The sequence below is a fragment of the Somniosus microcephalus genome, chromosome 6, assembly GCF_052327205.1.
Source record: "Somniosus microcephalus isolate GS21.2 chromosome 6, FLI_Smic_1.0, whole genome shotgun sequence".
Lineage (NCBI taxonomy): Eukaryota > Metazoa > Chordata > Chondrichthyes > Squaliformes > Somniosidae > Somniosus > Somniosus microcephalus.
In genome coordinates this window covers 278,418,518-278,444,941 of record NC_140992.1, presented here as the reverse complement: position 1 = coordinate 278,444,941, position 26,424 = coordinate 278,418,518, and the positions used below count along the sequence as shown (strand labels likewise).

At 49.1% G+C, this 26,424-nt stretch overlaps 1 protein-coding gene across 2 annotated transcripts in view; it reads left to right on the top strand.

Annotated features, from left to right (window-relative positions):
* Positions 1-12,937, top strand: part of kctd15b (potassium channel tetramerization domain containing 15b) — a 77,377-nt gene extending 64,440 nt beyond the window's left edge. For both annotated transcript variants that reach the window (XM_085991899.1, XM_085991900.1), the window contains exon 5: positions 12,247-12,937. In XM_085991899.1, the coding sequence (XP_085848025.1) occupies positions 12,247-12,405 (159 nt within the window). In that variant the 3' untranslated portion in view covers positions 12,406-12,937. The remainder of the gene's footprint in view (positions 1-12,246) is intronic.
* Positions 12,938-26,424: the final 13,487 nt, after the last annotated feature.

Sequence of the window (26,424 nt, the reverse complement as noted above, 5' to 3'; positions counted from 1 at the left end):
CGATGTGGACTTCCTTGGGAAGACAAACATTTTCTCATGAGGGGTGGCGTTAGTGGCAATGCAGAGCAGTGACCGAATAGAGTGGAGCGCATCGGGAAGCACATCCTGCCAGCGGGAGGTCGGAAGGCCCCTAGACTTTAAGGCTAGCAGGGCGGCCTTCCAAACTGTCGCATTCTCTCTTTCCCCCTGTCCGTTCCCCCGGGGGTTGTAACTGGTGGTCCTGCTTGTGGCAATACCCCTAGCGAGCAGGTACTGACGGAGTTCGTCGCTCATAAACGATGAGCCCCGGTCGCTATGGATATAGCTGGGGAAACCGAACAGGGTGAAGGGGTCGTTCAGACATTTAATGACCGTGGCACTGGTCATGTCCGGGCAGGGGATGGCGAACGGGAAACGGGAGTACTCATCAATAATGTTGAGGAAGTACACATTGCGGTCGGAGGAGGGGAGAGGCCCTTTAAAATCAACACTCAGGCGCTCGAAGGGGCGAGTGGCTTTTATCAGGTGAGCCCTGTCTGGTCTATAAAAGTGCGGTTTGCACTCAGCGCAGACTTGGCAGTTCCTGGTCATGGTCCTGACCTCCTCAATGGAGTAAGGCAGGTTGCGGGCCTTGATGAAGTGGAAGAACCCGGTGACCCCCGGGTGGCAGAGGTCATTGTGGAGGGCCCGCAGTCTATCGATCTGCGCGCTGGCGCAGGTGCCACGCGATAGAGCATCCGGGGGTTCATTGAGCTTCCCGGGCCGGTACAAGATCTCGTATTTGTAGGTGGAAAGTTCGATTCTCCACCTCAAGATCTTGTTGTTTTTGATTTTGCCCCTCTGCTTGTTGTTAAACATAAACGCAACTGAACGCTGGTCAGTGAGCAGGGTAAATCGTTTTCCGGCCAGGTAGTGCCTCCAATGACGCACAGCCTCCACAATAGCCTGGGCCTCCTTCTCAACGGCGGAGTGTCTGGTCTCCGGGCCCTGGAGGGTTCGTGAAAAGAAGGCCACGGGTCTCCCCGCCTGATTGAGGGTAGCGGCCAGGGCAAAGTCGGACGCGTCGCTTTCCACCTGGAAGGGGATGGATTCGTCCACTGCGTGCATGGTGGCTTTGGCAATGACTTCCTTGATACGGTGGAAGGCTAAGCGGGCCTCTGCCGTCACGGGAAAAGAGGTGGACTTGATCAGCGGACGGGCCTTGTCCGCATAGTAGGGGACCCACTGGGCGTAATAAGAGAAAAACCCTAGGCACCTCTTCAGGGCCTTGAGGCAGTGGGGCAGTGGGAGTTCCATAAGGGGACGCATCCGGTCGGGGTCGGGACCGATGACTCCGTGTTCCACAACACAGCCAAGGATGGCGAGGCGGGTTGTGCGGAATATGCACTTCTCCTTGTTATACGCCAGGTTGAGGAGTTTGGCGGTGCAGAGGAATTTTTCGAGGTTTGCGTCATGGTCCTGCAAGTCATGGCCGCAGATGGTCACATTGTCCAGATATGGGAAGGTGGCCTGCAACGCATTTTGATCGACCATCCGGTCCATCTCCCTTTGGAAGACGGAGACCCCGTTGGTGACGCCAAAGGGAACCCTAAGGAAGTGATAGAGGCGGCCGTTTGCCTCAAAGGCAGTATACTGGCGGTCCTCAGGGCGGATGGGGAGCTGGTGGTATGCTGATTTCAGATCAATGGTCGAGAAGACGCGGTACTGCGCGATCTGGTTGACCATATCAGCTATACGGGGGAGTGGGTAAGCGTCCAGCAGGGTGTAGCGATTTATTGTCTGGCTGTAGTCGATGACCAGGCGCTGCTTCTCGCCGGTCTTAACGACCACAACCTGGGCTCGCCAGGGGCTGGTGCTGCCCTCAATAATCCCCTCCTTCAGGAGCCGCTCCACTTCGGTTTTAATGAAAACCCTGTCCCCGGCACTGTATCGCCTGCTCTTTGTGGCGATGGGCTTACAGTCGGGGGTGAGGTTAGCAAACAGTGGGGGGGGAGGTGACTCTGAGTGTGGAGAGGTTGCACCTGGTGCGCGGCGGGCAATTTGGAAGCTGCTGGCTGCGGACTGTGAGTGGGGGGAGGGGTCCACCGTACGCCATCGTAACACTTTTAAGGTGGCACTGAAAATCGAACCCCAGTAGAACGGCAGCGCAGAGGTGGGGCAGGACCAGAAGTTTAAGATTATCGTACACAGTCCCGTCTACTACGAGTGTCACCACGCAGTAGCCGCCAATGTCCGCCGACTGGGACTCAGAGGCCATAGAAATCCGCTGGTGCGCAGGCAGGACTGGGAGAGAGCAACGCCGCACCGTGTCGGGGTGGATGAAGCTCTCCGTGCTCCCAGAGTCAAAAAGGCAGATTGTTTCGTGACCATTTACCTTAATGTCCATTGTGGACCAGGCCAGCTGGTGCGGTCTCGCTTGGTCCAGCGTAACGGATGCCAGCGTAGGGGTCGGTGTGTCGCTGCGGGTATCAGATGAGGCGGTGTTGGGGGCCTGCTGCGTCCCGGCTGTCGTCCAAGATGGCGGCGTCCATGATCCCCATGTGGCTGGAGGCGTCCAAAATGGCTGCTGTTCTGGTGGTTCGCACATGGCTGGGGAGGCCCAAGATGGCGGCCCGCACGGCCCACACGCGGCGCTGCTGGGGTTCGGGGTGGCTTTGGCCCTGCAGATGCTGGTGTAGTGTCCTTTCTTCCCGCAGCCCGAGCAGATCGCATTTTTCGCCGGGCAGCGCGCTCTGGGGTGTTTGGCCTGGCCACAGAAGTAGCATTTCTGGCCTTGGGGCACTGCTGTCTGGCCTTGGGACACTGCTGCGGTAGTTGGGCCGTTGCTGGGATGTGGCTGGGGTGGCACGGCGCTATGAGACGGTCCTACCGTGTCCCAGGCTGTCGTTCCCCGCGGCGTCCACGGTGCAGAGGAGTAGGCGTCCATGCCCCGGTAGGCTGCGTCCAATGATAGTGCGAGTTCAGAGGCCTTGTTGAGATCGAGGTCACTCTGCTCCAACAGTCGCTGTCGGGTGTAATTGGACCTGTGGCCCGCTACAAAAGCGTCCCGGATAAGTTCCTCTGTGTACACGGCGGCCTTTACATCCTTACAACCACAGGCCCAGCCAAGCACAAACAGTGCCTGAAGGTATTCCTCGGTCGATTCCCCAGGTTGTTGTTTACGACTCCCCAGGAGGTGCCTAGCGTACACCTCGTTCACTGGGTGCGTGTACTGGTCCTTGAGGAGCTTGATAGCATCCGCGTACGAGGTCGCGTCCTGGATGACCGAGTACACTCGGTGGTTCACTTTGGAGGTCAGGACATCCAGTTTGTCCTCGTCCGATTTGACCGTTTCAGCGGAGGCGATCAGAAATTTTTCAAAACCCCTAAGCCAGTGAGTAAACTTGGTGGATGAGTCCGCCTCCCGATGATCTAAGTCCAGGCATGCTGGTGTGAGGATCTTCTCCATTATAAAAATCTTGTTAATAAAATTGATGCGCTATCAATAACTCAAAAGACTGAGATTAAACGAGTAATTAACAGGCTTTTATTAACAAGAGAATGAAGGTGTGCCTCGAGTGGTCGACCGGTCCAGAATACAGAGGGACTGTGGAGCAGTCACCTTTATACCTGGACTCGTGGGAGGAGTCAGCCGAGACATGTACAGGCATGTACACAGTGGAATACAAACAGTGGTTTACCACAATGGGACAGTGTAGAGGGAGCTTTACTCTGTATCTAACCCGTGCTGTACCTGCCCTGGGAGTGTTTGATGGGACAGTGTAGAGGGAGCTTTACTCTGTATCTAACCTGTGCTGTACCTGCCCTGGGAGTGTTTGATGGGACAGTGTAGAGGGAGCTATACTCTGTATCTAACCCGTGCTGTACCTGCCCTGGGAGTGTTTGATGGGACAGTGTAGAGGGAGCTTTACTCTGTATCTAACCCGTGCTGTACCTGCCCTGGGAGTGTTTGATGGGACAGTGTAGAGGGAGCTTTACTCTGTATCTAACCCGTGCTGTACCTGCCCTGGGAGTGTTTGATGGGACAGTGTAGAGGGATCTGTACTCTGTATATAACCCGTGCTGTACCTGCCCTTGAAGTACAAACATACGAAAACAAAGGACAGCAGGAGAGCAGCAAGCCTGACCATGGAGTAACTTCTGTGCACCATCATCATCACCACTTCCTCCCCCCACCCAACATCTTGGGGTGGGGGGGGGGGAAATGAAAAAAACTTCAGCCAGTTTATGAAAATTCATCTCCAACTCCTGAAAGTCATCAAACGAGTTCCAGGAGATCACCGTGACTGGGAGACATGGCGCCTACCTTGTATTCATCACATTGGCCATAATCAGGAACATAAAAACATAAGAAATAGGAGCAGGAGTCGGTCATTTGGACCCTCGAGCCTGCTCCACCATTCAATAAGATCATGGCTGATCTGATCTTGGTCTCAACTCCACTTTCCCGCCCGCTCCCCATAACCCTTGACTCCCCTGTAGCTCAAATATCTGTCTATCTCCGCCTTGAATATATTCAGTGACTCCGCCTCCACAGCTCTCGGGTGGAGAATTCCAAAGATTCACGACCCTCTGAGAGAAGAAATTCCTCCTCATCTCCGTCTTAAATGGGCGACCCCTTATTCTGAAACTATGCCCCCGAGTTCTAGATTCCCCCACGAGGGGAAACATCCTCTCTGCATCCACCCTGTCGAGCCCCCTCAGTATCTTATAAGTTTCAATAAGATCCCCTCTCATTCTTCTAAATTCCAATGACTATAGGCCCAACCTGCTCAACCTTTCTTCATAAGACAACCCCTTCATCTCCGGAATTAACCTCGTGAACCTTCTCTGAACTGCCTCTAATGCAAGTATATCCCTCCTTAAATAAGGAGACCAAAACTGTACGCAGTACTCCAGGTGTGGTCTCACCAACGCCCTGTACAGTTGTAACAGGACTTCCCTACTTTTATACTCCATCCCCCTTGCAATAAAGGCCAACATTCCATTTCCCTTCCTAATTACTTGCTGTACCTGCTAACTTTTTGTGTTTCATGTACGAGGACCCCCAGATCCCTCTGTACCACAGCATTCTGTAGTCTCTCTCCATTTAAATAATAATTTGCTTTTTTATTCTTCCTACCAAAGTGGATAACCTCACATTTTCCCACATTATAGTCCCTCTGCCAAATTTCTGCCCACTCACTTAACCTATCTATATCCCTTTGGAGATTCTTTGTGTCCTCCTCACAATTTGCTTTCCCACCTATCTTTGTATCATCAGCAAACTTGGCTACAGTACACTCGGTCCCTTCATCCAAGTCATTAATATAGATTGTAAATAGTTGAGGCCCCAGCACTGATCCCTGTGGCACCCCACTAGTTACCAATTGCCAACCGGAAAATGACCCATTTATCCTGACTCTCTGTTTTCTGTTAGTCAATTCTCTATCCATGCTAATATATTACCCCCAACACAGTGAGCTCTTATCTTGTGCAGTAACCTTTTATGTGGCACCTTATCGAATGCCTTCTGGAAATCCAAATACACCACATCCACTGGTTCCCCTTTATCCACCCTGCTCGTTACATCCTCAAAGAACTCCAGCAAATTTGTCAAACACGATTTCCCTTTCATGAAACCATGCTGACTGACTCTGCTTGATTGTCTTATGATTTTCTAAATGTCCCGCTACTACTTCCTTAATAATTGATTCCAGCATTTTTCCAATGACTGATGTTAGGCTAACTGGTCTATAGTTTCCTGCTTTCTGTCTCCCTCATTTCTTGAATAGGGGAGTTACGTTTGCGGTTTTCCAATCCGCTGGGACATCGCCAGAATCCTGGGAATTTTGGTAGATTACAACCAATGCATCCACTATCTCTGCAGCCACTTCCTTTAAGACCCTAGGATAAAGACCATCAGGTCCAGGGGACTTGTCAGCTTTTAGTCCCATTAGTTTGCCTAGTACTTTTTCTCTAGTCATGGTGATTGTTTTAAGTTCCTCCCTCCCTATAGTCCTTCGATTATCTATTATTATTGGGATGCTTTTAGCGTCTTCTACCATGAAGACCGTTACAAAATATTTGTTCAAAGTCTCTGACATTTCTGTTTCCCATTATTACTTCCCTAGTCTCATCCTCTAAGGGACCAACATTTACTTTGTAAGAAGTCACACAACACCAGGTTATAGTCCAACAGTTTTATTTGAAATCACAAGCTTTCGGAGCACTGCTCCTTCGTCAGGTGCAGCGAAGGAGCAGCACTCCGAAAGCTTGTGATTTCAAATAAAACTGTTGGACTATAACCTGGTGTTGTGTGACTTCTTACATTTGTACACCCCAGTCCAACACTGGCATCTCCACACCATGGCTAACATTTACTTTAGATACTCTCTTCCTTTTTATATATCTGTAGAAGCTCTTACTGTCTGTTTTTATATTTTTTGCTAGTTTACTCTCATAGTCGATCTTCTCCCTCTTTATTTTTTTAGTCATCCTTTGCTGATTTCTAAAAATTTCCCAATCCTCTGGCCTACCACTAATCTTCGTAACATTGTATGCCTTTGTTTTCAATTTGATACCATCCTTAACTTCCTTAGTTAGCCATGGATGGCTCATCCTTCTCGTAGAGTCTTTCCTTCTCACTGGAATAAACTTTTGCTGGGAGTTATGAAATATCTCCTTAAATGTCTGCCACTGCTTATCTACCATCTTACCCTTTAATCTATTTCCCCAGTCCACTTTAGCCAACTCTGTCTTCATACCTTTGTAATTGCCTTTATTTAAGTTTAGGACACTAGTTTCAGACCCAAGTTTCTCACCCTCAAACTGAATTTGAAATTCTATTATGCTATGATCACTCTTCCCTGGAGGATCCTTTACTATGAGATCATTAATTAATCCTGTCTTATTACACATTACCAGATCTAAAATAGCCTGTTCCCTGATTGGTTCCACAATGTATTGTTCTAAGAAACCATCCCGAATACACTCTTTGAACTTGTCCTCAAGGCTACCTTTGCCAATTTAATTTGTCCAATCTATATGAAGATTAAAATCGCCCACGATTATTGCAATACGTTTCTTACAAGCCCCCATTATTTCTTGATTTATACTCTGTCCTACAGTGTAGCTACTGTTAGGGGGCCTATAGACCACTCCCACCAGTGACTTCTTTCCCATACTATTTCTTATCTCTACCCAAACTGATTCTACATCTTGATCTTCTGAGCCAATATCATTTCTCACCAATGCACTGATCTCATCCTTTATTAACAGAGCTACCCCAACTCCTTTTCCTTTCTGCCTGTCCTTCCGAAATGTCAAATACCCCTGAATATTCAGTTCCCAGCCTTGGTCACCTTGCAACCACCTCTCTGTAATGGCTATCAGATCATACCCATTTATTTCTATTTGTGCCGTCAACTCATCTATCTTGTTCAGCTCCTGTCTGAACGCTTGCAGCGAATCAGCACTCACTGCTGGCTCGAGCAACTTGTTCCAGAGTTTGACTCTGCAAAAAGCAGTACATCCTGACATATAACCTAGTTCTATATGTGTATTACCTTAAACTTGTGTCCAATGTTCCCTCTAATTTTTTTGGGGTGCGTGGCCCTTTCACAGATGGGCGAAACTTACCATTGGAAAAGCTGGTCCCAGGCTGCGTAGGACTGGCAGAGATCTGCGCAGATGTGTAGCTTAGAGGGAACGTTGCTCATGTCCCCACGTCTTCCTTAACCTATCTCACTTGAATAGCCTGTCCACATGAATAGAATAGAATCATTTCATTACTTAAAGACCTCAATCAAATCTCCCCTGAAGCCCCAGCTCTCTAAACCTAAAGTGATAAATCAGGGTCCTTAAAGTTGGTCTCAATCCAGTGTCCCTCCCCTGAACCTGTTCCTGGGCCTCTATATAACCCACCACGCACGGGGATCAGGACTGGACATGGTGCTTGAGTAATGTTCCTTTCTCTGCCAATCTAACGGAGACATTTGAACAAAAGCCAGTCATTTGTAGCATTTCACCCACCGACGGTGAATTGGAGGCTGAGTTCTGTCTGGTGTCTGCATCTATTCCTATTACTGCTCCCTGTCTCTCTCTAATATCTCCGTGTGTTTGGTGTCTTTAATTGGGCCCTCGGGGTGTCGGTGAAACGAAGCTTCGGAAGCCAGAGGGAGGTTACCTCGGGTCACATAGCCTCTTAATAAGTCTCTTCAGACGGGTTTGGTTTCTGCACAGGAGACTGTGTGGTCCCAGTGACTCCTGGCTCTCCATTACTGCCCCAACAGCGCAGTAGCCAAGTGGCAGAGCTTTTTATTTACTGCTTTTGATTTTAATTGATCATAACTAATTTTCTTTTTCAGATTTAACACATTTTATTCCAGGCCCTTTACAATTTTGTTCTGTTCACGGGTTCTGACTGTCCAGCAGCCGGCATCAACACTCAGTTGTTCTATTTACATTATATTCATTGGCCTCCCTGCAGATCATAGAATGATACAGCACAGGAGGAGGCCATTTGGCCCATCGTGCCTGTGCTGGCTCTTTGAACGAGCTCTCCAATTAGTCCCACTCCCCCTGCTCTTTCCCCACAGCCCTGCAGATTTTTCCGTTTCAAGTATTTATCCAATTCCCTTTTGAAAGTTACTATTGAATCTGCTTCCACCATTGTGTCCATTTCTGGGCACCGCACTTTAGGAAGGATGTGAAGGCCTTAGAGAGGGGCAGAAAAGATTTACGAGAATGATTCCAGGGATGAGGGACTTCAGTTACGGGGATAGACTGCAGAGGCTGGGGTTGTTCTCCTTGGAGCAGAGAAGATTGAGAGGAGATTTGATTGAGGTGTTCAAAATCATGAGGGGTCTGGACAGAGTAGAGAGAAACTGTTCCCATTGGCGGAAGGGTCGAGAACCAGAGGACACAGATTTAAGGTGATTGGCAGAAGAACCAAAGGCAACACGAGGAAAAACTTTTTTACTCAGCGAGTGGTTAGGATCTGGAATGCACTGCCTGAAAGGGTGGTGGAGGCAGATTAAATCGTGGCTTTCAAAAGGGAGTTGGAGAAGTATCTGAAGGAAAAAAAATTCACAGGGCTACGGGGAAAGGGCGGGGGAGTGGGACTAGCTGGAGTGCTCTTGCAGAGAGACGGCACGGGCTCGAGGGGCCGAATGGCCTACTTCTGTGCTGTAACCATGCTGTGTATTTGTGAACAGCATGGTCCTACATAGAGCAACGTGACAATGACCAGATAATCTGTTTTAGTGATGGTGGTGGAGGGTTAAATATTGCCTATGATGTCCTCCACTCAGGTAGATTTACCTGTTATTTGATTACCTAGGTGCACCTCCTGCAGTAGAGCCAGGCGGGAGGGATCACACACCCATTTACAAGCGCACGTGGTCTTCTGCCCATTAATTAGGATATCAAGAGTCAACCATGTTGGTGTGGGATTGGAGTCACGTGTAGGCCAGACCGGGTAAGGGCGGCAGGTTCCGTTCCCTGAAGGACATCAGTGAACCAGTTCGGTTTTATGACAATCTGTGCTGGCAGTCCAGAAATTACCAGATTTATTCAATTCAACTTCACAAAAATGGCGGAATTTGAACTCCTGTTATTAGTCCAGTGCAGGGTACAGAGTAAAAGTGACCATGAAGCTGTTGGATTGTCGTTAAAAACCCAACTGGTTCACTCATGTCCTTTAGGGAAGGAAATCTGTCGTTCTTACCTGGTCTGGGCCTATATGTGACTCCAGTCCCATACCAACTTGGTTGACTCTTATCTGCCCTCTGTCTTGCTAGACCACTTCAATCAGTTGGATCAATCTGCTACAAAGAAAATATGGACTGCAGCGGTTCAAGAAGAACATAAGAAATAGGAGCAGGAGTCGGCCATTTGGCCCTTCAAGCCTGCTCCGCCATTCAATAAGATCATGGCTGATCTTCTATCTCATCTCCACTTCCCTGCACTATCCCCATATCCCTTGATTCCCTTAATATCCAAAAATCTATCGATCTCTGTCTTGAATACACTCAACGACTGAGCCTCCACAGCCCTCTGGGGTAGAGAATTCCAAAGATTTACCACCCTCTGTGTGAAGAAATTTCTCCTCATCTCAGTCATAGAGTTATACAGCACAGAAAGAGGCCCTTCGGCCCATCGTGTCTGCGCCAGCCATCAAGCCTGCCTATTTTAATCCCATTTTCCAGCACTTGGTCCGTAGCCTTGTATGCTATGGCGTTTCAAGTGCTCATCTAAAGTCCTATATGGCCGACCCCTTATTCTGAGACTGTGACCCCTGGTTCGAGACTCCCCAGCCAGGGGAAACATCCTCCCTGCATCTACCCTGTCAAGCCCTGTAAGAATTTTGTATGTTTCAATGAGATCACCTCTCATTCTTCTAAACTCCAGAGAATATAGGCCCAGTCTACTCAATCTCTCCTCATAGGACAATCCCCCCATCCCAGGAATCAGTCTGGTGAACCTTCGTTGCACTCCCTCTATGGCAAGTATATCCTTCCTTAGGTAAGGAGACCAAAACTGTCCACAATACTCCAGGTGTGGTCTCACCAGGGCCCTATATAATTGCAGTAAGATGTCTTTACTCTTATACTCAAATCCTCTTGTAATAAAGGCCAACATACCATTTGCTTTCCTAATTGCTTTCTGTACCTGCACGTTAACTTTCAGTGATTCGTGTACAAGGACACCCAGGTCCCTCTGAACACCAACATTTCCCAATCTCTCACCATTTAAAAAATACTCTGCTTTTCTATTTTTCTTACCAAAGTGGATAACTTCACATTTCTCCACATTATATTCCATTTACCATGTTCTTGCCCACTCACTTAGCCTGTCTATATCCCCTTGAAGCCTCCTTGCATCTTCCTCACAACTTACATTCCCACCCAGCTTTGTATCAGCATCAAACTTGGATATATTACATTTGGTCCCCTCATCCAAATCATTGATGTAGATTGTGAATAGCGGAGGCCCAAGCACTGATCCTTGCGGTACCCCACTAGTTACAGCCTGCCAACCCGATAATGACCCGTTTATTCCTACTCTCTGTCCGTTAACCAATCCTCAATCCATGCTAGTATATTACCCCCAATCCCATGATCCCTAATTTTGTTTAATAACCTCTTGTGTGGCACCTTATCGAATGCCTTCTGAAAATCCAAATACACCACATTCACTGGTTCCCCTTATCGATTCTGCTAGTTACAACCTCAAAAAACTCTTAACAGATTCGTCAAACACGATTTCCTTTCCATAAATCCGTGTTGACTCTGCCCAATCCTATTATTATTTTCTAAGTGCCCTGTTACCATGTCCTTAATAATAGATTCTAGCATTTTCCCTCCTACTGATGTCAGGCTAACTGGTCTGTAGTTCCCCGTTTTCTCTCTCCCTCCTTTCTTAAATAGCGGGGTTACATTTGCCACCTTCCAATCCACGGGAACCTTTCTAGAATCTATGGAATTTTGGAAAATGACAACCAATGCCTCCACTACCTCTATAGCCACCTCTTTCATACCTACGTAGTTAGCTTGGTTTAGATTTAAGACCCTAGTTTCGGATATAACTAAATCACTTTCAAACTCAATATAAAACTCTATCATATTATGGTCACTCTTCCCTAAAGGCCCCTTTACTACACCAGCACCTTTGCAAGGCTAACTAGGGATGGGTAATAAATACTAGTGATGTCAACATCCCGAGAATTCATTTTTAAAAACTACCGTGCCACGAAAGCTGTAGGGGCTGTGATCGGGGAAGAAATCAAGGCCTTGGAGAGGGTGCAGAGGTGATTTACCAGAATGGTACCAGGGCTTCAGTTATGTGTCAAGACTGGAGAAGCTGGGATTATTCTCCTTAGAGCAGAGAAAGTTAAGGGGCGATTTAATAGAGTTGTTCAAAATTAAGAGGGGTTTTGATAGAGTAAATAAGGAGAAACTGTTTCCAGTGGCAGGAGGGTCGGTAACCAGAGGACACAGATCGAAGGCGACTGGCAAAAGAACCAGAGGAGAGATGAGGAAACATTACTCTACGCAGCGAGTTGTTGTGATCTGGAACGCGCTGCCTGAAAGGGCGGTGGAAGCAGATTCAATAGTAACTTTCAGAAGGGAATTGGATAAATACTTGAAAGGGGGAAAATGTGCAGGGCTCTGGGGAAAGAGCGGGGGGGAGTGGGACTAATTGGAGAGCTGTTTCAAAGAGCCAGCATGGTGGGCCGAATGAGTCTTTTGTCCGATGACTAATTTACCGATTGTTTCCCCACAGGTTCTTGAACGATTGTTACACAAGGGATTTCGAGTGGTGGCGTCCTGTGGGGGCGGTGTGGATTCCTCGCAGTTCAGCGAATACGTGCTGTATCGTCAGGACAAGCGGTTACAGCTCACACCAACAACACTCAGAATAAAACAGGAGCCCCTGGATTAGCGCGAGCACAGTCCCTCCTCCCCCACTTTCAAGGCTTTTTTTTGTTGTGTTTTTTTTCTCCCTTGTCTCCCCGTTTCGATTTAGTTGCTGGACTCGAGGACGAGCGTCTGTCGAAGGGACAGATCTGTCGTCGAGGATATTTTTCGATGGGTTGGATTAGCTACATTCCCGTCTGCCATTGTGTGTACGGAATCCTGATGTCTCTAATCGTCTCGTCAAAACCTTTCGACACAGGGGAGCAGAGAAGAGAAGCAAATGAGAAAGGGCATCGGTGGACTTTGGGCATATCCATGGAAACCATGTCCTAATATAATGCGGCCGAGAGCGAGGATCGCGCTGCAATAATCCTAAACCGACGTCACAAATCGACTTCTACACCATTCGACTACACACTGTAAAATGTTCTTCTGTCTCATCCTGTCCTCCAGCTGAGCACTGCAGGGCACTTAACCCCAACCCGGCACATCCCCTTCCCCAACACCCGGCACATCCCCCTCCCCAACACCCGGCACCCCCCCTCAACACCCGGCACCCCCCCTCAACACCCGACACAGCCCCTCCCCAACAACCGGCACATCTCCCCAACACCCGGCACAGCCCCTCCCCAACACCCGGCACAGCCCCTCCCCAACACCCGGCACAGCCCCTCCCCAACACCCGGCACAGCCCCTCCCCAACAACCGGCACAGCCCCCTCCCCAACACCCGGCACAGCCCCTCCCCAACAACCGGCACAGCCCCTCCCCAACACCCGGCACAGCCCCTCCCCAACACCCGGCACAGCCCCTCCCCAACAACCGGCACATCCCCCTCCCCAACACCCGGCACAGCCCCTCCCCAACACCCGGCACAGCCCCTCCCCAACACCCGGCACAGCCCCTCCCCAACAACCGGCACAGCCCCTCCCCAACAACCGGCACATCCCCCTCCCCAACAACCGGCACATCCCCCTCCCCAACAACCGGCACAGTCCCTCCCCAACTACCGGCACATCCCCCTCCCCAACACCCGGCACAGCCTCCAACACCCGGCACACCCCCTCCCCCCCTTGACACCCGGCACATCCCCCCCTGCCCTCAACACCCAGCACACACCCCCAAACATCCACACCTGGGACACTCAGTCCTGTTACATACACACACAGTCAGTGCTGGGACACTCTGTCCTGTTACACACACAGTCAGTGCTGGGACACTCGGTCCTGTTACACACACAGTCAGTGCTGGGACACTCTGTCCTGTTACACACAGTCAGTGCTGGGACACTCGGTCCTGTTACACACACACAGTCAGTGCTGGGACACTCGGTCCTGTTACACACACAGTCAGTGCTGGGACACCCAGTCCTGTTACACACACAGTCAGTGCTGGGACACTCTGTCCTGTTACACACACAGTCAGTGCTGGGACACTCGGTCCTGTTACACACACAGTCAGTGCTGGGACACTCTGTCCTGTTACACACAGTCAGTGCTGGGACACTCGGTCCTGTTACACACACAGTCAGTGCTGGGACACTCAGTCCTGTTACACACACACACAGTCAGTGCTGGGACACTCAGTCCTGTTACGCACACAGTCAGTGCTGGGACACTCGGTCCTGTTACACACACAGTCAGTGCTGGGACACTCGGTCCTGTTACACACACACACAGTCAGTGCTGGGACACTCAGTCCTGTTACGCACACAGTCAGTGCTGGGACACTCGGTCCTGTTACACACACAGTCAGTGCTGGGACACTCTGTCCTGTTACACACACAGTCAGTGCTGGGACACTCGGTCCTGTTACACACACACAGTCAGTGCTGGGACACTCAGTCCTGTTATACACACACACAGTCAGGGCTGGGACACCCAGTCCTGTTACACACACAGTCAGTGCTGGGACACTCAGTCCTGTTACACACACAGTCAGTGCTGGGACACTCAGTCCTGTTACACACACACACAGTCAGTGCTGGGACACTCAGTCCTGTTACACACACAGTCAGTGCTGGGACACTCAGTCCTGTTACACACACAGTCAGTGCTGGGACACTCGGTCCTGTTACACACACACAGTCAGTGCTGGGACACTCAGTCCTGTTATACACACACACAGTCAGGGCTGGGACACCCAGTCCTGTTACACACACAGTCAGTGCTGGGACACTCAGTCCTGTTACACACACACACAGTCAGTGCTGGGACACTCAGTCCTGTTACGCACACAGTCAGTGCTGGGACACTCAGTCCTGTTATACACACACACAGTCAGGGCTGGGACACCCAGTCCTGTTACACACACAGTCAGTGCTGGGACACTCAGTCCTGTTACACACACACACAGTCAGTGCTGGGACACTCAGTCCTGTTACGCACACAGTCAGTGCTGGGACACTCGGTCCTGTTACACACACAGTCAGTGCTGGGACACTCGGTCCTGTTACACACACACAGTCAGTGCTTGGACACTCAGTCCTGTTACACACACACAGTCAGTGCTGGGACACCCAGTCCTGTTACACACACAGTCAGTGCTGGGACACTCAGTCCTGTTACACACACAGTCAGTGCTGGGACACTCAGTCCTGTTACACATACAGTCAGTGCTGGGACACTCAGTCCTGTTACACACACAGTCAGTGCTGGGACACTCAGTCCTGTTACACACACAGTCAGTGCTGGGACACTCAGTCCGGTTACACACAGTCAGTGCTGGGACACTCAGTCCTGTTACACACACAGTCAGTGCTGGGACACTCAGTCCTGTTACACACACAGTCAGTGCTGGGACACTCAGTCCTGTTACACACACAGTCAGTGCTGGGACACTCAGTCCTGTTACACACACACAGTCAGTGCTGGGACACTCAGTCCTGTTTTACACACACAGTCAGTGCTGGGATACTGATTTGTTTTAAAGAGTTCTTCTAATAAGTCTGTGACACTACACAATGACATCGCACACAGAAGATCATTGGTCACCCAACACAGTGATTATCATAACTATTGGGTCACAGTAGTGTCACCCCTGTTCCTCCCCTCCCCACTGTAAGGAGCCTCTGTCCTCCACCCCTACCTCTCCTGTCCCCTCCTCCGTTATTGCCCTCGCCCATCCCTCACCTCACACTCAGGGCAGGGGCCAAGGCCCAGGACACATTCAGCAGCTAACATTAAATTACAATTTATTAAAAACTGAAGAGAAAGCAGTTGAATTTTTTTTATTATAAATAAAATAAGATGTTTACCTGCAACCTGTCGGTGCTTTTTTACTTATAAATGCCTCACACTTTCAGGGTCTAATCAACAAGGTTCGTAAAGCATAACTTATTCTAATGAGTCAGCCGTGGCTCAGTGGGGGTCGCACTCTCGCCTCCGAGTCAGAAAGTTCTGGTAGTGAGACTTTAACTTAAAAAATCCAGCCTGACAATCCCTGTGCAGTACGGAGGGAGCGCCGCACTGTCGGAGGGACAGTACTGAGGGAGCGCCGCACTGTCGGAGGGGCAGTACTGAGGGAGCGCCGCACTGCCGGAGGGGCAGTACTGAGGGAGCGCCGCACTGTCGGAGGGTCAGTACTGAGGGAGCGCCGCATTGTCGGAGGGGCAGTACTGAGGGAGCGCCACACTGTCGGAGGGGCAGTACTGAGGGAGCGCCGCACTGTCGGAGGGGCAGTACTGAGGGAGCGCCGCACTGTCGGAGGGGCAGTACTGAGGGAGCGCCGCACTGCCGGAGGGGCAGTACTGAGGGAGCGCCGCACTGTCGGAGGGTCAGTACTGAGGGAGCGCCGCATTGTCGGAGGGGCAGTACTGAGGGAGCGCCACACTGTCGGAGGGGCAGTACTGAGGGAGCGCCGCACTGTTGGACGGGCAGTACTGAGGGAGCGCCGCACTGTCGGAGGGGCAGTACTGAGGGAGCGCCGCACTGTCGGAGGGACAGTACTGAGGGAGTGCCGCACTGTCGGAGGGTCAGTACTGAGGGAGTGCCGCACTGTCGGAGGGACGGTACTGAGGGAGCGCTGCACTGTCGGAGGGGCAGTACTGAGGGAGTGCCGCACTGTCGGAGGGACGGTACTGAGGGAGTGCTGCACTGTCGGAAGGGCAGTACTGGGAGCGCCGCACTGTCGGAGGGGCAGTACTGAGGGAGTGCTGCACTGTTGGAAGGGCAGTACTGAGGGAGCGCTGCACTGCCGGAGGTGCCGTCTTTCAGATGAGACGTTAAACCGAGGCCCCTGCCTGCCCTCTCAGCTGGATGTAAAAGATCCCATGGCACTATTCGAATTAGAGCAGGGGATTTCTTCCCGATGTCCTGGCCAAAATTTATCCCTCAATTCGAGGTTCTTACTCCCTGTGTGGACAGGAGCAGGGACTGCAGGGAGGATGAGCAACCTGGCCACAGCACCGTGGAACGGGGGGCCATTCAAGAGGGGGGAGTAAATAGAAATGTTGTAGTGGTAGGGGATAGTATTATTAGAGGGATAGATAGAGTTCTCTGCAGCCAAGAGCGAGAGTCCCGTAGGCTGTGTTGCCTCCCCGGTGCCAGGGTTAAGGACATCTCCTCTGGGCTGGAAAGAAACTTGCAGTGGGAGGGGGTGGATCCAGTCGTTGTGGTCCATGTTGGTACAAACGACGTAGATAGGACTAGGAAGCCGGTTCTGTTAAAGGAGTATGAGCAGCTAGGGGTCAAATTAAAAAACAGAACCTCAAGGGTAATATTACCTGAGCCACGAGCGAATTTGGCTAGGACAAATAAAATTAGAGAGTTAAATGCGTGGCTCAAAGACTGGTGTAGGAGAAATGGGTTTTGCTTCCTGGGACACTGGCACCAGTACTGGGGCAGGAGGGAGCTGTTCCGTTGGGACGGGCTTCACTTGGCCAGTGCTGGGACTAGAGTCCTGGCAGATCATATAGCTCGGGCTGTAGAGAGGGCTTTAAACTAACTAGTGGGGGGGAGGTTCCTAGAGAGCAAATAATAAAAATGACAACAGAGAAGGTCATAGACTTAGGTAGCAGTGGGAAAATTAAAAACCAGAGTGTGTCAGGAAGGGGCAGAAGGTATGGAGTAAAAGGTAAAGTAATAAAAAGGGCAAAAGCAGGAACTAAGTGTCACAAAACATATTTGAAAGTTCTCTATCTGAATGCACGTAGCATTCGTAACAAAATAGACAAGTTAATGGCACAAATAACTACATATGGGTATGATCTTGTGGCCATTACAGAAACATGGCTGCAAGGTGACAATGCCTGGGAATTAAACATACCAGGTTATTTAACGATCAGGAAGGACAGGCAGGAAGGAAGGGGAGGTGGGGTGCTCAAGGAATGTGCTGATCAGCTGGCTGATGTCTTCACCGCCATCTTCAACCTGTTATTGGCCCAGGCAGTAGTCCCTACATGCTTCAAGACCGCCACCATCATTCCTGTGCCTAAACAAGCGGCTGTGACGTGTCTGAACAACTATCGACCTGTCGCACTCACACCCATCATAATGAAGTGTTTCGAGAGACTGGTCTTAGCCCACATCAAAGCCAGTGTTCCTGCCTCCCTTGACCAACACCAGTTTGCCTATCGGGCAAACAGATCAACGGAGGATGCAATCACAACTGCTCTACACTCGGCACTGAATCACCTAGATGGTAAGGAGACCTACATCAGAATGTTGTTTATAGACTACAGCTCAGCATTCAACACTATCGTCCCCAACAAGCTGGCCACCAAACTCCAAACTCTTGGCCTGAACACTTCCCTCTGCAACTGGACCCTGGACTTCCTAACAAACAGACCCCAGTCTGTCAAATTAGGCAACCACACCTCCCCCCCCCGCTGACCCTGAACACGGGGGCCCCACAAGGATGTGTGCTGAGCCCCCTCCTCTACTCCCTCTTCACCCACGACTGTGTGGCTGTTAATGGTTCCAACACCATCATCAAGTTTGCAGATGACACCACGGTAGTAGGCCAGATCACCAACAACGATGAGTCAGCCTACAGGGAGGAGGTCCAGCATCTCGTGAAGTGGTGCGCCGACAACAACCTGGCCCTTAACACCAAGAAAACAAAGGAAATAATTGTGGACTTCAGGAAGTCCAAAGGCGGAAGTCACACCCCCATCCACATCAATGGGGCGGAGGTGGAAAGGGTGGCCAGCTTTAAGTTCCTCGGAGTCCACATCACGGAAGACCTCTCCTGGTCCCTCAACACCTCCTCTCTGGTGAAGAAGGCCCAGCAGCACCTATATTTCTTGAGGAGGCTGAAGGGATGTAATCTGTCACCCCTGATCCTCTCTAACTTCTACCGCTGCACTATAGAAAGCATCCTGACAAACTGTATCATGGTATGGTATGGCAGCTGTAGCTCCCATGACCGGAAAGCCCTGCAGCGGGTAGTCAAAACTGCCCAACGCATTACCGGCACCCGGCTACCGACCATAGAACATATATATCAGAAACGCTGCCTACGGAGGGCACGGTCCATCATCAAAGACCCTACCCACCCCAGCCACAGTCTGTTCGCCCTCCTACCATCTGGAAGACGCTACAGATGCATTCGCACCCGTACGACCAGATTTAGGAACAGCTTCTTTCCCAGGGCTGTCATCCTACTGAACTCCACAAATAAACACTAAAGCCTGCACATCTGCCGATGCACTTTATTATGGTCATATTTATGCTAATATATATGTACAAATGTATGTTGAAATGTTTAAGTGTCCTAATCCAAATTGTACACTCTCGGGAGCCGCAAGCCTACATTTCGTTGTACTGCACTTGTGCACTAACAATGACAATAAAAGTTGATTTGATTTGATTTGATTTGATATGTTAATAAAGGAAGGAATCACTGTAATACAGAGAAATTATATTGGGTCAAAAGATCAGGATAATGAAACAGTTTGGGTGGAGGTAAGGAATAATAAGGGGAAAAAAACACTAGTGGGCGTAGTCTATAGGCCTCTGAACAGTTGCAACTCGGTTGGACGGAGTATCAATCAGGAAATAGTTGAGGCTTGTAATAAGGGAACATCTATAATTATGGGGGATTTTAACTATCATATTAATTGGACAAATCAAATTGGGCAGGGCTGCCTTGAGGATGAGTTCATTGAGTGTATTAGGGATGGGTTTCTTGAGCAGTATGTAACTGAACCGACCAGGGGGCAAGCAACCTTAGATCTGGTCCTGTGTAACGAGACAGGATTAATTAAAAATGTCCTAGCAAAGGATCCCCTTGGAATGAGTGACCATAACATGGTTGGATTCCATATTCAATTAGAGGATGAGAAGGTTGGATCTCAAACAAGCGTGCTAAGCTTGAATAAAGGAGACTATGAAGGTATGAGAGCGGAATTGAGTAGAGTGGATTGGGAAAATAGATTAAAGGGTAAGACGATACATGATCAGTGGTGTACATTTAAGGAGTTATTTTACAACTTCCAAAAAATATATATTCCACTGAAAAGAAAAGGGTGTAAAAGAAAAGACAGCCATCCGTGGCTAAGTAAAGAAATTAAGGATAGTATTCAACTAAAAACAAGGACATATAAGGTAGCCAAACCTAGTGGGAGGATAGAGGATTGGGAAAACTTTAAAAGACAGCAAAAAATAACAAAAAGATTGATTAAGAAAGGGAAGATAGATTATGAAAGTAAATTAGCAAAAAATATAAAAACAGATAGTAAGAGTTTTTATAGTTATATAAAAAGAAAAAGGGTGGCTAAAGTAAATGTTGGTCCCTTAGAGGATGAGACCGGGAAATTAATGGTGGGAAATATGGAGATGGCAAAAATACTGAATGAGTATTTTGTATCAGTCTTTACAGTAGAGGACACTAAGAATATCCCAACACTGGACAAACAGGGGGCTATAGGGGGGGAGGAGCTAAACACGATCAAAATCACTAAGGAAGTGGTACTCGGTAAAATAATGGGACTCAAGGCGGATAAATCACCTGGACCTGATGGCTTACATCCTAGGGTCTTGAGGGAAGTGGCGGTAGGGATTGTGGATGCATTGGTAATAATTTTCCAAAACTCCCTGGACTCAGCAAAGGTCCCGGCAGACTGGAAAACTGCTAATGTAACACCCTTATTTAAAAAGGGCAGTAGACAGAAGGCTGGAAACTATAGACCGGTTAGCCTAACATCTGTGGTAGGTAAAATGTTGGAGTCCATTATTAAGGAGACAGTAACAAGACATTTGGATAATCATAATTTAATAGGACAAAGTCAGCATGGTTTTATGAAGGGGAAGTCATGTTTGACAAATTTGCTGGAGTTCTTTGAGGAAGTAACATATAGGGTGGATAAAGGGGAACCAATGGACGTAGTGTATTTAGACTTCCAAAAGGCATTTGACAAGGTGCCACACAAAAGATTATTGCTTAAGATAAAAAATCATGGGATTGGGGGTAATATTCTGGCATGGATAGAGGATTGGCTATCTAACAGAAGGCAGAGAGTTGGGATAAATGGTTCATTCTCAGACTGGCAATCAGTAACTAGTGGTGTTCCGCAGGGGTCAGTGCTGGGTCCCCAACTCTTGACAATCTATATTAACGATTTGGAGGAGGGGACCGAGTGTAACATATCAAAGTTTGCAGATGATACTAAGATGGGAGGGAAAGTAGTGAGTGAGGAGGACATAAAAAACCTGCAAGGGGACATAGACAGGCTAAGTAAATGGGCAGAGATTTGGCAGATGGAATACAATACTGGAAAGTGTGAGGTTATGCACTTTGGCAGGAAAAATCGTAGAGCAAGTTATTATCTTAATGGCAAGAAACTGGAAAGTACTGAAGTACAAAGGGATCTGGGGGTCCTGGTGCACGAAACTCAAAAGGTTAGTATGCAGGTGCAGCAAGTGATTAAGAAGGCCAATGGAATGTTGGCTTTCATTGCTAGGGGGATAGAATATAAAAATAGGGAGGTATTGCTTCAGTTGTACAAGGTATTGGTGAGACCGCACCTGGAATACTGCATACAGTTTTGGTGTCCATACTTAAGAAAAGACATACTTGCTCTCGAGTCAGTACAAAGAAGGTTCACTCGGTTAATCCCGGGGATGAGGGGATGGACATATGAGGAGAGGTTGAGTAGATTGGGACTCTACTCATTGGAGTTCAGAAGAATGAGAGGCGATCTTATTGAAACACATAAGATTGTGAAGGGGTTGGATCGGGTGGATGCGGGGAGGATGTTCCCGATGATGGGTGAAACTAGAACTAGGGGGCATAGTCTTAGAATAAGGGGCTGCTCTTTCAAAACTGAGATGAGGAGGAACTACTTCACTCAGAGGGTGGTAGGTTCATGGAATATGCTGCCCCAAAAAGCTGTAGAAGCTACATCATTACATAAATTTAAAACAGAAATAGACAGTTTCCTAGAAGTAAAGGGAATTAAGGGTTACGGGGAGCGGGCAGGAATTTGGACATGAGTCTAGGTTCGGATCGGTCATGGCCCTGTGGGTAGCGGAGCGGGCCCAGGGGCCGTGTAGCCTGATCCTGCTCCTATTTCATGTGTCTAATTCTGTTAGATTCAGGAGATAGTCCTGTGATAGTAGATTGGCGGTTAGGATCAGATCAGCCATGATCTTATTGAATGGTGGAGCAGGCTCGAGGGGCCGATTGGCCTACTCCTGCTCCTATTTCTTATGTTCTTATCTTCTTATCACTAAAACAGATTACCTGGTCATTTATCACATTGCTGTTTGTGGGAGCTTGCTGTGTGCAAATTGGCTGCTGCGTTTCCTACATTACAACAGTGACTACACGTCAAAAAAGTACTTCGTTGGTTGTAAAGCGCTTCGGGACGGCCTGAAGTTGTGAATAACACTAGAAATGTGAGTCCTTTTTTGATTATAAAACCATGCTGACTGCCCTCTATGACACCTCTGCTCTTTAATGTACTGTCTCATAGACTACCCATTTCCCCCACTATGGATGGTCAGCTAACTGGCCTGTAATTACTCAATTTGTGCCTTACTCCTTTATTGCAATCCTCCAGTATTTCAATTCCTCGAGGATTCTAGGTTATGTCCCATCTGGCCCGGGAACTGCGTGGGTATTTCATTCTTGCAGTTTCTGTAGAATAGATTATTTGGTAACTTTGACATATGCTATGGATTCTTCAGCCCCAGTTACTCGGACGGCAATGTGTTTACAGTCTTTTTGTCAATCTATGCGAGGAATCCTTTCCATACATCTGCCATAACCCGATCATCTGGAACGTTTTACCTAATTTCTCCTTTATGGACCCATCTGTACTTTGACATTCCTTCTATTATCATAATTGTAAAATTATTTTGGGTCCCTCACTGCCTTTGTGATTTATCTCTACTTCTCATTAACTTTAGCTCCTCGGTTGCAGGACTCTCAATCTTTCTCTCCTTGGATCTTTGAAACCATTTCGCTCATTTTTAATGTTCTTTCTAACCCTCCAATTAACCTTTTTTGCTCTAACTAGGCTTTTTCATTTAGAATATATACTTTCCACATCCTCCAGAACAGCCTTAAATGCATTCCACGTTTCTTCTGTTCCATTTCACATCTGGTTTCCCAAATAATATCACTCAAGACTCCAGCTTCAAAATCTGCTTTTCTAAAGTCTTGTTCCCTCACTTTATTGTTAGGTTTTATGTCACTCTCAATTCTAACAATACAATGATTGTTGGATCGCACGACTCACCAAACTCCAGGTTACAATCCAGCTCGTGGATTGTTAAACACCAAATCCAATGCGGCCTCTGCTCCAGTTACATTGTGCCTCAATGTGCTTTTTTTCATTCCTACCTTCATTTATAACATTTCACCATGAATAGTGCATTAGTGTATTCTGTAGCCCCCTTCTGTCCAAGCAGCTCTCTGCTTACCTTGTGCTGGTGCTTCTAACAGTTACCAATTAATGTAGCACCTTTATCATTACCCAGCGTTCTCCATACAACATGTATTTATATAGCTCCCTTAACGTAGTAAAACATCCCAAGGCGCTTCACAGGAGCATTATCAAACAAGATTTGAGCGGAGCCACATAAGCGGATATCAGGGCACATAAGAGGTGGGTTTTAAGAAGCGTCTTAAAGGAGGAGAGAGAGGCAGAGCGGTTTAGGGAGGGAATTCCAGAGCTTAGGGCCTTGGCAGCTGAGATTACAGAGATAGGGAGGGGCGAGGCCATGGAGGGATTTGAAAACAAGAATGAGAATTTTAAAATCGAGGCATTGCTTAACTGAGAACCAATGTAGGTCAGCGAGCACAGGGGTGATGGGCGAACGGGACTTGTTGCGAGTTAGGACACGGGCAGCAGAGGTTTGGATTAACTCCGTTATATGGAGGGTGGGTGATGGGAGGCCAGCTAGGAGTGCATTGGAATAGTCAGATCTAGAGGTAAAAGGCACGGCTGAAGGTTCCAGCAGCAGATGATCAGAGGCAGCAGCAGTGTCGGGCAATGTTCCGGAGATAGAAATAGGCGGTCTTAGTGACGGAGCAGATATGTGGTCGGAAGTTCATTTCAGGGTCAAATATTTTTCTTTTATTCGTTTTTATGGGATGTGGGCGTCGCTGGCCAGGCCAGCATTTATTGCCCATCCCTAATTGCCCTCGAGAAGGTGGTGGTGAGCCGCCTTCTTGAACCGCTGCAGTCCGTGTGGTGAATGTACTCCCACAGTGCTGTTAGGGAGGGAGTTCCAGGATTTTGACCCAGCGACGATGAAGGATCAGCGATATATTTCCAAGTCAGGATAGTGTGTGACTTGATGGGGAACTTGGAGGTGGTGGTGTTCCCATGCGTCTGCTGCCCTTGTCCTTCTAGGTGGAAGAGGTCGCGGGTTTGGGAGGTGCTGCCGAAGAAGCCTTGGCGAGTTGTGGTGCATCTTGTAGATGGTACACACTGCAGCCACGGTACGCCGGTGGTGGAGGGAGTGAATGTTTAAGGTGGTGGATGGGGTGCCAATCAAACGGGCTGCTTTGTCCTGGATGGTGTCGAGCTTCTTGAGTGTTGTTGGAGCTGCACTCATCCAGGCAAGTGGAGAGTATTCCATCACACTCCTGACTTGGTAGAAAGGCTTTGGGGAGTCAGGAGGTGAGACACTCGCCACAGAATACCTAGACTCTGACCTGCTTTTGTTGCCACAGTATTTATGTTGCTGGTCCAGTTAAGTTTCTGGTCAATGGTGACCCCCAGGATGTTGATGGTGGGGCATTCGGCGATGGTAATGCCATTGAATGTCAAGGGGCGGTGTTTAGACTCTCGCTTGTTGGAGATAGTCATTGTCTGGCACTTCTGTGGAGCGAATGTTACCTGTCACTTATCAGCCCAAGCCTGAACATCGTCCAGGTCTTGTTACATGTGGGCATGGACTGCTTCATTATCTGAGGAGTTGTGAATGGCACTGAACATTGTGCAGTCATCAGTGAACATCCACATTTCTGACCTTATGTTGGAGGGAAGGTCATTGATGAAGCAGCTGAAGGTGGTTGGGCCTAGGACACTGCCCTGAAGAACTCCTGCAGCGATGTCCTGCGGCTGTGATGATTGGCCTTCAATCACCACAACCATCTTCCTTTGTGCTAGATATGACTCCAGCCAGTGGAGCGTTTTCCCCCCCCGATTCCCATTGACTTCAGTTTTACTAGGGCTCCTTCATGCCACACTCGGTCAAATGCTGCCTTGATGTCAAGGGCAGTCACTCTCACCTCGCCTCACCAAGATTGCAAACAGTGTGGTTCAGCCTCAGACTGATGCCAGGGAGAGGGATGGAGTTGGTGGCTAGGGAACGGAGATTGTGGCAGGGGCCGAAGACAATGGCCCCGATTTTCTGACAGCTGTTGGGCGGCTTTTCGTGCGGCCGGGGTCCGAAAATCGCTGAAAAAGCGGGTCAGGACCCCCCCTGCCGCCTGATTCCCCGTCCCATCCGACTTTCGGACCGCCGTTTCTCTGTCACCCACTTCAGTCCCGCCCGCCGCTGGCGGGACTGCTCATCAGAGCACTAATCACCAATGATCACCTTGTTAAGGATGATTTTCCCGTGCCGTTGCGACTTTGGGGCTTTCCCCACATGAAACACGCCTGCGGGGAACCCCGCCGATGAGAGCTGGCTTGAAAACAGTTGGCTTGCTTGCTTGCAGCAGCAGGTTGCTGAGGGCTGAAGATATTTAAAGAGGCAGCATTTGCAGGCTGCAGGACCTTGTTGATCAAGGCTTGGGGGAACTATTTGAAGCCTTAGGAGCAGCTGTAGAAAGTTGGAGCCTCACACACTTCTCCAGTGTGAGCTCCTGGGAAGCCCCTCTCACCACTCTAACTCAGCGCCCCCTCAACGGAGGCATCTGCCAGAAGCATGGGAGGCCTTTGGGTACCTTCCCTTCCTGGCATTAGAGGATCTCCAACAGCAGAGGCGGCAGCAGCAGAACCAGGAACAGCAGGATGAGCACCAGGAGCACCAGGCTGCTGCTCACTCACCTGAAGCTGCACAGGCCAGAAGGGGCCAGCACTTGGAAGTGGCTTGACAGCATCTTGCTGCGCTTTAGGGGGCCAGTGGGACCCGTTTCTGCACTGGCAGTCCTACTCAGAAGGACTTCCATGAAGATCTGGTTTCTCTGTTCAACAGATGGCCAATGCTCCTCAAGAGATGTCATTCTCTTATGAGCACTCACCATGTTTTCCGTACCCTGGCGAGTTATCTCCTGCATGGAGGTTGCCAACCTTTCCATGGTGATGCGTTCATGCGCCAATGACTCCACAAAGGCTCTGCTCATGGTCGCTATGGACTCCTCCATTCGCTCCACACTCGCAGCGACCCTGGAGACAAAACCTGCCAGAGACTCCTGCATCTGTGCATGGAGATCCATCACCTCTTCTCTTGCGGATGGACCCAGAGACAGAGGTTTTTTTTTAATTCATTGATGGGATGTGGGCGTCGCTGGCTAGGCCTGCATTTAGTGCCCATCCCTAATTGCCCTTGAGAAGATGGTGGTGAGCCACCTTCTTGAACCGCTGCAGTCCATATGGTGTAGGTACGCCCACAATGCTGTTAGGAAGGGAGTTCTAGGATTTT